The sequence below is a fragment of the Sus scrofa genome, chromosome 7 (genome assembly GCF_054392235.1).
Source record: "Sus scrofa isolate SSC_HxYL_T2T_F1_AM1 chromosome 7, Sscrofa_HxYL_maternal_Yorkshire_Landrace_v2.0, whole genome shotgun sequence".
Classification (NCBI taxonomy): Eukaryota; Metazoa; Chordata; class Mammalia; order Artiodactyla; family Suidae; genus Sus; species Sus scrofa.
This window is the reverse complement of record NC_139389.1, coordinates 74525442-74542553: the sequence shown is the minus strand read 5'-3', so window position 1 is coordinate 74542553 and position 17112 is coordinate 74525442. Positions and strand designations below refer to the sequence as shown.

The window sequence follows — 17112 nt, the reverse complement described above, 5'->3', positions numbered from 1 at the left end:
GAATTCTATGACCTAATGCTCAATGGTGGGGCTTTTACTGTTCTGAGAACAGTATGGAGGTACCTTAGAAAACTATGCATAGAACTACCATATGACCTAGCAATCCCACCTTGGGCATACATCCGGACAAAACTTTCCTTAAGAAAGACACATGCACCCGCATGTTCATTGCAGCACTATTCACAATAGCCAAGACATGGAAACAACCCAAATGTCCATCGACATATGATTGGATTGGGAAGGTGTGGTATATATACACAATGGAATACTACTCGGCCATAAAAAGGAATGAAATAATGCCATTTGCAGCAACATGGGTGGAACTAGAGACTGTCATACTAAGCGAAGTAAGTCAGAGAGAAAAAGACAAATATCATATGATATCACTTATATCTGGAACCTAATATATGGCACAAATGAATCTTTCCACAGAAAAGAAAATCATGGACTTGGAGGATAGCCTTTCAGTTGCCAAGGTGGACGGGGAAGGAGTGGAATGGATGGGGTGCTTGGAGTTAATAGATGCAGACTGTTGCCTTTGGAATGGATTAGCAATGAGATCCTGCTGTGTAGCACTGAGAACTATGCCTGGTCACTTATAGTGGAGCATGATAATGTGAGAAAAAAGAATGTACACATGTATGTGTAACTGGGTCACCATGCTGTACAGTAGAAAATTGACAGAACACTGTAAACCAGCTGTAATGGGAAAAAATTAAAATTATATAAAAATAAAGTATGTTATAGTTTCATGGTTCTTGACATCATGTTCATATTGAGGCTTATAATATTTATATTCAAAATCATTTCTTATTCACCTACTTAACTCCTCAAGAAAGCCATCCCATTCTCTGTAATGCTACCACTGGGCCTGGGAATGATGTGACAAACATGGCATTTACATCAGAATGGAATTGTGGGTGGAGAAAAAGAGGACTTAGAGTTTTCAGAAATATTCACTTTTTTAACAAAAGTCATCATTATGGTAAGATAACAATGTAAGAGAAACTCAAGTTAGAGCAAAGCAGAACTTTCTTTAGCCTTCAGATACTCAATGAGCAGGAGTAGAAGGAAGGCTTTCATTTTTTCTCATCTGGTTTCTCTTTGCTGGTAATTCCATTGAATTGATTGCTGCTTTTTTTTTTTTTTTCTGGCAGTGCCCATGGCATGTGGAAGTTCCCAGGCCAGGGTTTGAACCATACCACAGCAATGACAACATTGGATCCTAACATGCTGAGCCACCAGGGAGTTCCTGAATTGTTTGGTTTTAACTATCAGGTCCAGCGTGCACGTGCGTGCGCGCTCGCATGCACACACACACACACACACACACACACACACACACAAAAGCACAAAATTCAAACCAAGTCTTTCAAAACCATGCTTTCAACTATCATCTCTTAGGTGCCCAGATCCTTTTTCCAACTATCCCCAAGACACCTTGCACAGGATCTCCCCAGGCTGCTCAAATACAAATGTCCACAGCATTTGTATTTTTCCCATCCCTTTATCAGCAATTCCTGCCTTCCCAGTTACCGTTTAGTCTACCACCATCATCATTGCCCTATGAGACAGGCATAGAATCAGCATGCTTCTCTCCAGGTCCCATTACCAATTCTACTGTGTATATGCCTGCACTGTGCCCACTCTGTCTCTTCTGCTGACACCAGCTGAAATGCTTGTGAAGCCCTGGGTGTTGCCAGTAGGTTCTCTTTTATGTTTCTCTTTTATAATCCAGTTCTTTTCTCTACCTGGAACCCGTTTTGCCATTCCATGATTATATCTTACAGCAACTTATTTTAATGGCAGTTTCCTGTAGCCTTACAGATCCATTCAGTCAAAAGTATTTTCTACCCATGCTGACCTCCCAAAGATCTCATCCTATTCCTTTCTTATGGTGCACACTTGTTACTTACTAAAAATAGTATTTGTTGAGCGTATACAGTGTACCCAGCATAAACCTAGGCACTCTGTATACATTTTCACTTAATCCTCTCAGCAGCCTTGTATCCCAGAGGTCCGTATTTATCTGCTGTTGGATAGAGCTTGGACCTAGGGACTTTTAAAGATTCCCTGGGCAATTCCAATGTGTAGCAAGGTTGAGGACCACTGATAGACCTTCAAACCCATTAGGCAGATATTCTCCAGTGGAAGATACCACCTTTGAAGCTCTAAAAAACAAATAAATGTTGGACTCTAGCCTAGTCCTACCAAATTAGAATTTCTGGAGGATAGAGCCCAGGCATCCATGTTTTAACAAAACTTCACAGGTGATTCAGTCACATAATCAAGATGGAAAACCACTTTCTTGATCAGACACTGGCTAATCTCCCGATATTGCTGTATTACAAGTAATGATTTATGTTTCCTCCCACTGTGTCATCTATAAACTCTCTGAGAACAGGTTTCCATTTGATCCATCTTGGTGTTTCTGTCTGGCTCCTATCAAGGTCCCTTGCCAGCATATTTTTTAGAAACTGAAAAAAACCAATAAAATGCCCTGTGAGGACCTTATTAGGAAAACAAATAATACCTTTACAGAGTACTTGTTTTCTTTGCACTAGGTTTTCAAACTCTAATAAGCTGACCTGGAAAGTTACAAGTCATTTCAATTCTCTGAGCATCCTCGCTGAGTGGCTGTACAGCACCAGAGCTAGGATTTGAATCCAGCTCTCCTGATCATGCTCCTTCCTCAGCACCCCAGGCCTTCAGACAACTACAAAGTGAAAAAAATCAACTATCAGTATTTGGATCCATCCTGTTGGACAAGTTTCTAAAATTTGAACCTAACTTCACATAATGGAAGAAAAAAAAAAACTGTTGGCATTATGGAATGGATTTTGGAAAATGCATTAACCTAAATGCCAACATTAATCATGAGACCCAACAGATATCCCTTTTCTTTCAACCCCACCCTCCCTCACTCCCAGATACACACACAGACAAACACACCCTCTGACATTACCTGACAACTGTTTAGTTATTGCACTGGTAATTTTCTTAGTCTTTTTATCCCTCTCTTCTCTTCTTAGTTTGTGTTTTTTTCAAAGACTTTTCAGATAACTTGGGCTTCTGGTTATAAGTGAAATCATTTCAAAGATTCAGATACAGTTAAGACAGTAAATTGACAGCTGGTATAAACATCTAATGTTTTGTTCAATAGGACTATGCTCATAAAATGTGTACAAGCATAGCAAGATTGAAATGATGCTCAAACAAGACCTAGAAACCTGGACTCTAGGCCCTTTTTGCCATTTCCAGACCTGATGACTCTGGTCAGGGAATGAACATTCCAGAGTCTCTTTCCTCACCTAAAAAATTAAGGGGAGAATGACCTAACATAGACCCTCCCAATTCTCCCAAATATGAAATGGCATGATCTTTCAAAAATTATTTATTTGGCTTTTGATCAAGATTAAATTCATAACTGGTCCTTATCCTTATCATTTAAGTGACATTTTTAAAGGCAGAAAGAATTCCAATGAAATTTGTAGATTTCTTTACAATCTAAAAAGTGTTTACTTCCACTACCTCCTTTTTTAACTTTTTTTATTTTTTAATGATTTTTATTTTTTCCATTACAGTTGGTTTACAGTGTTCTGTCAATTGATTCTCATAACATAACTGCAGAATAGTCATTATTTTCCCCATTTCACAGAAAAGAAAATTGAGATGCAAAGAGGTTGAGTGGCTTGTTCAGGAGAACAAAATCAGGAGATAGCAAATCTAGGCCCCAGTTTGACCCAACCTTTGACCTCCCCCACCTTCCTTCAACACTTCCAGGACCATGAGCAAAGCCAGAGGAGGTCGAAGGTCAGACATGCACTCAACTCCCCCCGTTGCCTGTCTGCCTTCCCAAAATGCTTGCTAGCCCAGAGGCCTCTAAATTGCTTTGGAAGAGAATACAAAGTGGGGATTGATTTAACATATCATTTCTGGGTGTGTGTTTTCCCGAGCATTTATAGATCTGTGTTTTTCCAAGAAGCTGAGTGTTCCTGATAAAACCAGACAGATAATGATAAATGAGCATCTATGTAAGCCTAGCTGCGAGGAGGACCAGGGCCTGTTAACACCCCTCCTGTGAAGCTAATCCCATTTCTTTTAGCTATTTCTTTATTAGTTAATGAGGTCTTGCAAAAATATGTGTCTGTGATGATGTTTTAGCATCCTTGCCTCTAGGAATGTTTTCAAATATTCATAAAGTAGCTCGTCTGACCAAAGCTTAAAGCAAAGGTACATTAAGGATGAATTTCGTCAACTTCATTGTGGGTGGTCAAAAAAACTGCTCCTGAAATAACCTAAATAATCTTCCTCCTTGTTGGTGTTTCCAGGTCCACAGCTCTGGGCTCAGACCTGGGGGGCGCCAGGGAAGAGGTATCATTTAGAACAGCCAGGGCTCCAAAGGGCAGCCCCGGTAAGCTTTGATCCTGCTTCCTGAGTGACAGCCATGTGGCTTGCTTTTGGAAAACTGAATAACTTAAAGGAAACAAAAACAAAATGAAAAGGGAATTATCAGTCAAGCCCCTAGGAAGGAAAGCAGATGCTGGTTCTTATTGCTCCTGGGAGGCTTGAGACTCACTTCCCATTTCAGTTCCCTATGGCGACAAGGGCAAAGAAGACTCTCAAAAGGTGGTGTGCTGCTCTGGGTGCATCTGGGGAGGCATGCCCAACATGGGAACACAGCTAGCTAGTAAACTGACCTTCGTGGTACAGTGAATGGTGACAAGTCCCTCTATAATCTGGTTTGGGAGGGCCCCCCACACTGTCACAGGGTCCAAGGAACACAGCTAGAGTGTACACATACTCATATGCATCTCCAACCACCACACACACATGCATACCTGTCTTCCATCATCCTGAAGCACTGCCACACAAAGCCTTACTCTTTCTAAGCTTTGCTGATATTGTTTCTCTGGAACATCATTTAAGGAACTAACACTATAACCCCTCTCCTATGTTCAGTTTATAAACAAAGGAACTTTTCCAAAAGATGTCTTTATAAAGATAATATCATCTAAAATATGTGAGGATGATGAACCCACTTTGTTGGGTTCTGGCTGGCCTGGATTATCTATGGTATACTTTGGCTAAGGAACCAAAAATCACAGCCCAGTATTGTCCCTTCTTTGTCTCAGCAAGTACTTCTCAGCTGCCACCAAAATGGTGCAAGTCTTCCTGACCCTACTTTTGTGGAAGGGGCAAGTGAGAGAGCAAGATCCTCTGACCTTCAATGCCAGAGGGCACCACGATAAAGCACCGTGCTCCATGTAGCGGTAACTTAGCGCTGCCTCCCATGGAATATCTATACTCAAAAGGACCCACTTCTACCATTTCCACTGAAATTTTTATTCCTTGAGTCTTTGGCTTGTGGAGAATGAAGGAAAGCTCTGAGCCATGCTTCTTAAAGGAAGTGTCCACGGAATCCCACTCAGTACAAATTTGGAGAGAGAAAGACATTGTCCATTAATAAGGGCTAATAATGCAAACGTTTCTTTTTGCAGCTCGGTGCTCAACTTTCTTGTCCTTTTATCTGCTTAAGAACTGCCTCTAAATGTGGAAAAAAAAAACAGTCCTGAAAATGGCAATAGCATGGCAATAATGCTGCCTTGAGAAATGCTCCAAGTATACTATTATTTCTCTTTGGTCTCTTGCCTTGAGGACATTGAGGGCACTTTGACAGCCCTTATGATTACAGAAGATACAAGCTAACGCTGGCTCTTCCAGGCGCAATTTTGCATTTCCCCAGAGAAACGTTGTTGCATCCCAGATGTGCCTTTGACTGTGTCCTGTGCTTCCTGTTCTATTATAGGTGATTCACATAACAGGCCGGCTACGACTGAGGGTGTCGCTGTCCCACGGGAGGACTGTCCCCAGCCAAATCATGGGTCTTGTGGTCGTGGCTCATGCCTTGCCTCCACCTACGATCAATGAAGTCAGAATTGACTGCCATATGTTCGTCACTAGAGTAAATATGGACCTCAATATCATTTACTGTGAAAATAGGTACTTCGTTTTTGTCTTCGTTTGCCCTGTTGTGTGTTGTGCGTCTGTAACGGCTGGGGCTTTCAGCCACCTGAAGGGTTTTACTCCCCCAGTGAGGCTCATTATAAATCCTGGTCTTCTTTTTACTGGCTGCTTGGACTAACACCAACCATGCTTTTTATCTAAAATGTACACTGCTGCCCTGATTTACATTAGGGACAACAATGGAATGAATTAGGATCCCTGGGCATCTATAGGCTACAATTAAGGCTGTTTTTTTGGCCAAGAACCTAAAGAGAGGACGAGACTGAGATATTATTGGCAGAACAAGGCAGTAGAAGGTATCTCCTGATGCCTCAACCAGACTAGCTTCCTGACTATTGCAAGGGCCCAGCCTTCTGACAGTCGGTGTTCACACAGGCATCGGCATCTTGTCCTAATCAGGTCAGGCTGCTGGGACAAATTACCATAGACTGGTGGCTCAGACAACAGACATTTCCTTCTCAACAGCTCTGGAGGCTGGAAGTCCAAGTTCAAGGTACAGATTAGGCTCCCTGATGAGGGCTCTCTTCCCGGCTGCCTTCTTGCGATGTCCTCACCTAGGGGATAGTGAGCTCTGTGCTTCCTCTTCCTCTAAGAACACCAATCCCATCATGGAAGCTTCATGCTTACGACCTCCTCTAACCTAATTACCTCCCAAAGAATCCCCTCCAGAAAAACATGGTGGGTAAAGACTTCCCTATACGAATTGAAGGGTACACTAACATCCAGTCCACAAGCATGTAGAGAACAAATGAGAATGTGAGGCCCCCAGAGGAAAAAAGTCAAAAAGTAGAAATTTGCAGGACAATGCAATGAAACTTTGTAATCCTAAGGATTCCACTTTTATAAATTAAATAAAAAAAAAAGATGACTCGTCCTAAGAATGACTTGGCAGCCCTTCCTCAACATTGAACTCCTATAAAAGGACTTTTTAGCCTCTGGTTTAAAGAGTTCACTTTTCCATTAAGTGTCAAGTGAGAGACAAGGAAATGGGACAGTGCCCCTTCAGACCTTTGACCTAGAAGTCACCAGCCCATCATCAGACTGACGTGAAGAAGAAAAAAATCACTGGTGCAGGAAGTGGATGGCGGGTTGGGCACATGTCGGCTGAGGGAAGGGGGCTTGGTGATGTCGTCCATTCCTGGGGCCGTGGGGAGCATTACCCAATTAATCTGTGGGGATGCTTTTGTGGCTCAGATTATCATCAGGCATGAAGGCGGCATGTGTTCACTGAGTCTTATGAATGCCTTCAGGGGGACATGAAAGAGCAGGGTGATCAAGTGGCTTAGGAAATTGACCTCTCTGGGGCCCAGCCAAGAGGAAGACAGACAGAGCCTGTATTCAGTCCATGAGGAAGCACTAAAGTTGTTGAGATCAAGTTAGAAATGCATACTCTTTCCAGTTGGACTTTGATTCAGAGGAAAGAATTCACTGTGGGAAAAGATTATGCACCTGAGCTTTGAGTGTTCAAGGGGGTAGAAGATATCATGAGCCTGTCACTATTATTTAATAAGTAACTCTCAAATCAATTTGTCAAGTTTTGGTGGTTATTTACGAAAACTTTTTATCATCATGACTGCATACTTGGCCCTAAGGTATTCTATAATAGCCACAGAGTATCAGGAAAGATGAGCTGGCCAGAAGGATTAGCTGGAATTGACAAGGAACAAAAAAGACCATTAACGTTTAGTGGGCACCTACTACACCCTCGGCCATGTGCAAAGCTTGTTAGATGCACTATCTCATAGAAGCTTCCAGACAGTTCTGTGAAGTCACTGTTGCCACTGTCTTCACCACCCACAGGCAGTTTCAGGTTAGAGAAAAAGGTCAGGTGACTTGACTGAGGCCAAGATTTGAACCCCAGTCTGCCAGATGCAAAATGTCTCTAATTTTTCTGTGGAAGTCAGGCTAAGTGGAAAGGAATGGGTCAGAACAACCACTGAGGGGGATCTTTCATACATATGCACCCATGAAAGAGCACAAGGACAGCCCACAGAGCTGCCTCTTCTCTGGTTTTAAATGGACAATGCTGGACACCCAGGAAGGTGCGCAAAGGATAAACTGTGGCTTTGCATCTTTGAAAACATAGGCCCGGCTCCCTTGATTTAGATTTACCATCACCGCTGCCTCCCCCCCAAAAATAAAACCTCATTTTACTTATCTAACTCCCAGGGATGGTTCTGTCCCCAAGCCATCACTTAATTCTTATTCCCTTGATTATGGGTTAATTCTTTCTTCAGATCTGCACTGTGGACCTAGGTACCTTATGGTGCCACTCTAGTAACAGAGATAATTTTCTAGGACCCAATTTATGCTTTTTTCTTCCAATTAAAAAAATATATTCGACAGCCCCTTATTAGCTAGTGTAATACAGCATTATTTCCCCATAGAAGATGATGGCAATTATTTAAAAGGACTTGTGTTAAAGGTAACTGCCTATTTGATCTGAGGGAACAGCACATGTGGTGTGCCAGGCACTGTGCATGTCATTTCATTCTTAATCCCCTAGCCAGACTCTGAAGTTATTTCACTGATCAGGAGACCAAGGTTCAGAGGACTAGATGCCATCAGGATTCTGAGCCCACAAGAAGTCACTGGACTGGTCTGGGGCTTTCTATCCATGCAGTAAGAGGGTCTTAGAACCCTGAGCTGGGCACGTTCACCATAGTTACAGGCTCTGAGAGGACATAGACATGCTCCCACTGTTTGGAAGGATTTCATTCAAATAAAGAATAAACCAAAGAACTGTCTTCTCTAAAGTGTGGAGTGCCATGTCCCAGAGTGGACTGTTTAATTAGGGAATTGCTAACTAGAAAAGGAGCCCTCATCCTTGCCTCTGCAGACCATTCTCCTTGGCACTGCCTGGGGCGGCCTTGGGCGAAGCCAACATGTGATGCTTTCAGGGAAGCCGGCACATTCCAGAAACACCAACAAGGGCCTTTGAACCACAGCCTTGTTCTGACATTTGCAGAAAGGAGGTATAAACTGTGCTTGGAAAGCAGCTCATTGCTTTAGGAAAACACCAACTAACCTGTTGTGTACCAGAAAACCAGAGAACCCTGAGAAAACACTCCAAGAATTCTAGTTTGGCCAAAAATATGATTGAAATGGCTAGACCTGGAGAAATCCATTTGCCGGGGATTTGTATTTACATTATAGTCTTTATTCTTCTGGGTGGGTTTTGTTTTCTTATTTCCTTGCCTTGGGGGTCAGATCTCACTCCTCGGAAGAGATCTCATGGGTTTTTTAAAGGTGTCAGAGCTAAAGATTCACTTCATATTTGATAAGTCATAAACCATAAAAAGCACTGAGTCAGTAAAGAGAATCAGTTAAACAAAAGATATATTCTATTTGGGACTGATCAAAACAAACATGAACCTGGACAGGGAGGATGGAAATGGGCATTTCAGCGTATTTGTGTAAACCGGGCAGACTCCCCCAACATGTTTCCCAATTTTTGTTCTGTTTTTCTGTGCTCCTGCCTGAGGACGTTACCGTCTGGACAATCAATGATAGAGGCTTACACACACACAGACACACACACAGACACAGACACACACACACACACATGGTCCAGCACAAGCCTGGCAGAGCTGCCGAAATGGTTTAAAAGTTTCTGTGAGGAATCCACCACAAAGTCCCAGTTAAAAGGGCCAGGAGTGAAGGCTGAGCTCCCAAATGACTCTGACTGAAAAAGACAATACCCCCAGGCATCTGTGTGTCTCAGCATTTAAATTATATCCCTTGAAATGCCAATTTGGACTTTGTGCCAAGAAGCAGTCGAAGCCCTTTTTCATGGAAATACCCAATAGAAGACCAATCTGTTTAAATGAAAGGTGTCTCTAATCATTTGGTATAAACATAACATGTTTTTATTTTATTATGTAACCTTGAATTATCTTGGCCTCTAATGAGGATCTTGCATTCTTACTGATTCTCAATAATTTCCTGGAATTGTGTTGTCTGAATGTGTGTTCTGATACCACAAAAGGAAAAGAAAAACCTATCTAATTATTTCACCACAATTGCCTGATCTAGCCCTGTTCCTACTTTAGAAAAAGCCTGTTTGAGGTTAAAGAAAATGATTCTCTTTCAGGTTTTTTTGTTTTGTTTTTTGTTTTTTTGTTTTTTGGGTTTTTTTGTTTTTTGGGGTTTTTTTTTTTTTTTTTTTTTTTTTTTTTTTGTCTTTTTAGGGCCACACCCACGGCGTATGGAAGTTCCCAAGCTAGGGGTCAAATCAGAGCTGTAGCTGCCAACCCATACCATAGCTATAGCAACACAGGATCCGAGCCACATCTGCAAACTATACCACAGCTCACGGCAATGCCAGATCCTCAACCCAGGGAAGCCAGGGATTGAAGCTGCTTGGATACTAGTTGGGTTCATTACCCCTGAACCGTGATGGAAACTCCAAAAATGATTTTCCCTTTACAGGGTTTTCCTTGAGTGCCCAGTCCTCAGAGGTACCCTGTAAAATAAAACTTGTCAGTAGATTTGTTTCTATGTCATTTGACCGTTTCCCTATTTCCCCCCTTCTGATCTCCAGCCTGTGTCTTCTCTTCATAGGATTAGTGACTATATGGATCTGACCCCCGTAGACATCGTAGGGAAGAGATGCTACCACTTCATCCACGCTGAAGACGTGGAGGGCATCAGGCACAGTCACCTGGACCGTAAGTACCCCCATGTGTGGGGACCACCTGACTGGCAGCATCTACCTCGGATGCCCTTGGTTCCCATGCTGATCTCCCCCTTCACGTCTCCCTTACATTCGAGATGACTGTCAGCGTGTGGCGAGAATGAGTGAGACATAAATCGCCTCAGCTCATGTTGGAATTGGGTCGAAAATTGCACCTCAGGCCCAGAGATATTGCTGGATCATTAGGGGCTCACCCAGGGTATTATGTTTCTCACTTCCTCTCTCCTGTGAAGTGATGGGGGAAGCCTTTGTCTTAAGTGCCTTCCCAACCTTTTCCTTTTCCAGAGAGCGACTTCCACTCTGAAATGTGTGGTCTCAGTTTCAAAATGGACGTGGGAGAAGACAAGTTCAACCAGGCCAGGGCCTCTGAAAAATTCCTGCTTGACCAGTCACAAAATGGGAACAAGGGGGAAGCCGGGGGCCCGGGCAGAGGGCTTGTGTGGATATTGCGGCTCTCAAAGACACTGTCTTTTTGCTGTGTTTCTAGAAAGCAGGTTACTTAGAGGTGGAGCTTCCTGCCTCTCCTGAAAGGGAGAAACCAATCTTGGCTCTTTGAGTCTTGTTCCCAGTCTGACGTGCAGGTTCACCTCCAAGGCACCAATGGGGGTGTTTAAGCCAATCAGGACTAGCAGTGTTCTGGCTGGGTCCAAGCTGTCACTTGCTCACCAGCATCCTCATGCAGTTTTCGCTCATCAAACTCAGCAGGGCTCTGACCTTGCATCAGGCAGGGGGTACTGGACTGCTGGACCTCTTAGGAGGGGGCTGCCCTTTTCCAACAAAAGGTCCTTTTTTATTAAAAAAAATCTTTATTATAGTTGATTTATAATGTTGTGCCAATTTCTGCTGTATAGCAAAGTGACCCAGTCATACATATGCATACATTCCCTTTCTTATATTATCGTCTGTCATAGAATACCCCAAGAGACTGGATAGTTCCTGTGCTCTACTGTAAAGAGGTCCTTTTTATGAACATTCAGTAGACTCTTCCTGGAAGATGTGGGCCATGCCAACTATATTCCTAGAAGGTTCTAAACTGAGTTCTGAACTCCAGTCCTAAATACATGTGAGGGGACACAAACGAGATGGTACAGCTGGAAGCAGAAGCTTTTATGGAGTAAAACTGGCCAGGTGGCCTTTATATTAACATCTTCCCTTTCTGGCCATGGTTGAGGAGAACTGTTTCAAATCTTTCCTGCCCTTGGCCATTGTTTACCCATTTCAAACTCAGATCTTCAAAAGTGTAATGGAGAACTGGCCAAAGGCTCCAAGTATGAGCATCTTGAGCTGTGTTTAGAACCCTGCATTGGAAACACTGCCGTAGAACTAAAGGCAGTGTCAAATTCTGTAGATACTAGGTCTCTGGGAAAAAACCTGCCAACAAGGCTGCTCTGGGAGAGTCTAGTCCCAACACAGTGCGTGTGCCTTCCTATCAGTCCCCAGAGACTTAACCAACACACTTATCACTAAGAACAAATGGGTGTTGGGATCACAGAAGCAGATGGCTTTTCAATTAATTGGGAGTGGGGAATGATTCTGGTTTCCTGAAAAGAAACATCAGTTTCTAGGAGTTCCCCAGTGGCTCACTGGATTAAGATCTGGCTTTGTCACTGCTGAGGTGTGGGTTCAATCCTCAGCCTGGGAACTTCCACATGCCCCAAGCATGGCCAAAAGCAGCAACATCAGATTCTTTGTAGCTGGGCATTTAGAGAAAATGGAGAAAAGTCAGGATCTTGGAAGGAAGCTATGAATACATTTTTGGACCCATATATGCCAGAGATCCAGACTTTTAAAATGGATATACTGTCTGTAAGACACTGTTATAGACCAAGTGTGTTTGTGGGGGTGGTGCTTTTTCATTTTGGAATCTTAATCGAGGTCTATTCGGAAGCCTGATGCTAACAAAAAAGAACTTTGTCGTCCTCTGTTATTATTTGGAAAACGTCACGCTATCTTTCTGGGATTTGATTTACAGCATGAAGAAATACAATTCCTCAGGAACAGTAAGCCAGGGCAGTTCATTTCTTCCCATAAAGCAAAGGTCTCCAACAAATATGTTTGATGCCATTCTTTCCGATCTACTTTTATCTCATTTTCAGTACCCGGAATAATTTGAGAGTGCTGAAAATAAACAACTCCATCTACCATTCACCATTGTGCTAGTACCCTAATTTTTCTGGTATCTTGCCAGCTAATAAACAGGGGAGGTATGCTTTCAAATTCTCTGATTTTTTTTCATTACTTGATATTGACATACTGGCTATTGCTTTATGATTTCTCCTGCTAACAATGATTGAGTTCAGTCTCTCAATTCATACACGTGACTTCTAATGTTAAGTTCTTTTAATAACCTTAAACACATGAAAAACAAATAGAAGGAGCTGATAATTCGGCACAGTAAAATACACTTCACATATTTAGCTATCACGCTGTGGAATAACTCCACAATGTCAAGTAGCACACAATTAGTAAAACTGTAGGGGGAGGAAAAAGAGTGTTTTGATCCTGAAGAATTTTGATCCTAATCAGATTGAAATTTCAGCGTTCTTGTAGTGCTTACTATCTTCAATCACACACACACACTCCACACACACACACACACACACATCAAACTGATGCCAATGTCAGGTCTTGCATTCTGTGACTGAAATAAAATGCTAAAATATACAAATGCATCTCGCTTTGTACAATAAACATTAACATCATTATAAAGTAAGATTGAGTCTAAAATTGTGTGATGGAATGTCTGATGTTTACCTAATTCTCAAACCAAAGCCAGCCCAGTAACAAAATGACAGAGCATGTAATAAGTCTTGGTTGTACAAACACTGAAAGAAAAGGCAAAGAGCCAGCACAGCGTCTAGCTCGTCCAAAGCCCTAGGCTATTCCTGAAGGATGCCTCAACTGTGCCTTCTTGGCAGGAGAAGGTCATGGTGACATGGATTCAGCTCAAGAAGAAGACAGAATTCAAAAACAAAAGGATGGTTAAAAAATAAACCGCATTAACTATTTAGCTTTTCTTCCTCAAGCTATTGGCACAATTCCTGGCTCTGTCCATGAAAGGCAGGTTGTAGTCATCTGATCGTGCTTCTGATATTTTGATATCTGTCTCATTCTCCAGTTTATGGATAAAACTTGAAGGAAAAAAAAAAAAGACTCAATAGTCTTTGATAACTCAAAATGCTATCTTTATCACTTAGATCTATTTTCCTAGCATAGGTATCTGTAAATCCATAGATGAACTTGTTTCTAGAATAAGAAACGTAAACAGGAGTCAGCTGTGCCAGGATTTGACAACTCTGATAAATTGAACCAAAACCTTTGGACCATTTACTCTCCCACTAGGTTAACACGAGACGCCTGATAGTTTACTGGGTTTCAACATAAAGAATCACTGACAATCACATTATCTATACCAACACAATGGGTTAGTGAAGTTACTGGAATTCTAATGCCAGGGGAGTTTAGGTCCTCTTCTTTCACACTAGGACCAAAGACTGGTGTAGTTTTTTGCTGTGTTTTTTTTTTTCTTTAAGCCACCTCACTAGTCACTGAACCCAACTTCATTGATTCTTCAAGGCCAAACTGGCCAAGTCAACATTTCAAAGTTTGAATTTTAAATTGTGCATATTAGTAATTATTTGAGCATCTTTGCCTGTCACCCTCTCCATTGCTTGGGAGGTACTGACCTAGAGATGACCAGTCGTGTCTCCCTAAAGTCCCTCACTCCCATTACCTAGAGCATCGTGTCACTCTTAAATTATGAGAACGGCACAACCGTCTACTGCTTTGCCTCTGCCTGTTGCCCAGACACTAGAAGGGCAAACCACGAATGCTAAACCAGAGAAGCATGCTTTGTATTTCACTTTCATCCCCGTCCATAGTCCCTTGTCTATAGAAGATGCTGGATTTGTCTTGAGATACCCCTAGTATCCTTCCCAGATCACATCAGCAACAACCCTCTAAAACCTGGCAAGAGTGGCCTGGGAGAGGGGAACTTCTTTTCTCTTTATTACACTGTGTTCTAGCAGCAAGGCTCAAGGCTCTGGAGCACTGAAACTCTAGGAACTAAAGGAGCCAGAAAGTATAGAAATGGAGGCAGTTTTCCCTTCCTAGAATTGTACTGAGGATGAGCAAACCCTGGAAGCGTTATTCAAGAAGAGAGGGGAACTTCCAGCTTGCTTATGAGATCATATAGAGTTAAAAAGCACAGTTTATTCAATGTGTACAGGTAGGGGGTGTTAAAAAAATACAGTAGCCTGTTTATTTCTTAATTACAAGATTCTATACTTTTCTAACAAAACGAATACACAGTTACCTGGCATAATGCATTCCATGCTGTTTTGCATCAATAACCCCCACACTTCCCTCCTGAAGGCGTCTCATCGCCAAATGCAAGCCGACTGCTTAATGCAGGACTAATTAGTATATCCCCTTCCAGTCTCCAGGCCCTCCATTGTAATTCCTTCCCCGCTCATTTTTTTCCACAACCGAGCATCAATCAAAGTAAGTGCCCTGCCTGCCTCGGCAACACAAGATGTCCTCCATGCATTTGTCATCTGCCACACAAACAAAGGGGGAATTTAATTGTTGATTTGGGGCTGCAGTCATCTCACGCAGTAAAGGAAGCTGGGAGGGAAGGAAGAAGTTATAAAGTTTGATGAGTGGGCCAAATGCAGGTTGCACAGGAGACTTTCTATTTTCTCAGCTTAGCTTTTCTCAGGGCTGGGTCTTTGGGGATTTAGCTGCCCCCCAATCACTGGCTGGACTTTTTCCCAAAGCAAATGGGTTTTTCCTCTTCTTTCATATGAATATGAAAATTCGCATGAGAGGAAATGCTTGGACTAGCCACCATGTCTGACTTTGTTCAGAAGCCAAACCAACCCACGCGGTGTGCCTGTCCATGAACTAAAAAGGCTGTCACCTGGAGAAAAAAATCACATCAGGTCTTTATGCAGGAGTGAATGAATATTATTACATCTTTTTTTGGCAAGTGTTGATTTTGGCTTTTTTAAGTCCAAGAGCAGGCAAACACAGAGAATAGAGACCAGCAAGAGCCAAACTAGCAGCTGAGTGTCCCTGCTCCACTGCGTTCTGGAAATGCAGAATTTCAGGCCAATCCGCAGGCTTACTGAATCCGAATCTGCCGTTAACAAGTTTCCCAGCTGACTTGCATTCATGTTAAAGTTTGAGAAGCATTGACTACACTGGTATTTAGGAGGCATTACTTCACTTGGAGTAAAAATACAAACTGACCAACGATCTTGAGGACGCCAGTCACACCCCACCCCCTTTGGATAAATGTCATTAACAGTAAAATATGAAGAGTGAATTGCTCTGAGGGCATCTCAGTGCTCAAATGAAATGAGTGTGATTACTTGGTAAAGAGATTGGCCTCTTTACAAAAATATAAAGTTTTGAATATCAGAGACAGTAGTAATAGGCAACTTGTAAGCAAAAGGAGGTCTTTGGTTTTTTTCTTCAGCTTGATAGTTTTCTATGAATTTGATCTATGAGTTTGAGTAGAAACAGTCATATTTTTCCCTCTTCAAGTCCTTCTAACATTTGTTGAGTCCTTATTACACACAAAGCTTGGCAGTATTGCTGTGAAGTTTCCAAAATAATATATGGATCTCTACCTTCAGGGAGCTTCCGTAGTGGTAGAGAAGGCAGCCTGACCACAGACAATTTTGAAAAGGTCGCATAAAGTGAGGACTATTGAGATGTACAAACAAAACACAGAAGCCCCAGAGTTGGGGGCAATAAAGGGAGGATGAGAAGTTTCAGAGGAAGCACACAATGTCCCTGGACATTGAAAGAAGATGGCAAGATGGCAGAAGATACAGTGGAGAGTAGGGATGGGGAAGTGTTTAGGGCATCCCAGGATTCAGAGAGCTCAGGAAAGGACACAAAATATAAAATGTGATCTTTTCTCTCTGCCCAGAGAGAAAACCAGATCTTCTATTTGACCAACATATTCCAGTACAATCCTAACCTGGATTCTTGGGCTTTTCCTTATTACTATTACACTTAGTAGCAGCTTTTATAAGCATTTTTTAAAAACTTTTTTATGGCTAAGTAGTATTCCATGTGTATATATACTGAGAAATATGTCTAGTCACTTATGAGGGAGCATAGTAATGGGAGAAAAAAGAATGTATACATGTATGTGTAACTGGGACAGCATGCCATACAGTAGAAAAAAAATTGTATTGGGGAAATAACAATAAAAATTTTTTTTTAAAAACTCTGATATTTGAAAGAAACTAACCCATTGCTCTTATAAAGTACAATCAGAAAAGCAAAACAATAGTTGTCAATCAGCCATTTTAAACAAAATCATTTAACCTAAATAAAACCAATTCCATTACTTCTTATACTCTGTACAAAAT

At 42.0% G+C, this 17112-nt stretch overlaps 1 protein-coding gene across 28 annotated transcripts in view; it reads left to right on the top strand.

Moving 5' to 3' along the window:
- NPAS3 (neuronal PAS domain protein 3) overlaps positions 1 to 17112 on the top strand; it is an 876069-nt gene that overhangs the window by 840094 nt on the left and 18863 nt on the right. For all 28 annotated transcript variants that reach the window (XM_084969006.1, XM_084969005.1, XM_084969003.1 and 25 more), the window contains 2 exons: positions 5810 to 6003; positions 10591 to 10697. In XM_084969006.1, coding sequence (XP_084825132.1) covers positions 5810 to 6003; positions 10591 to 10697 — 301 coding nt within the window. The remainder of the gene's footprint in view (positions 1 to 5809; positions 6004 to 10590; positions 10698 to 17112) is intronic.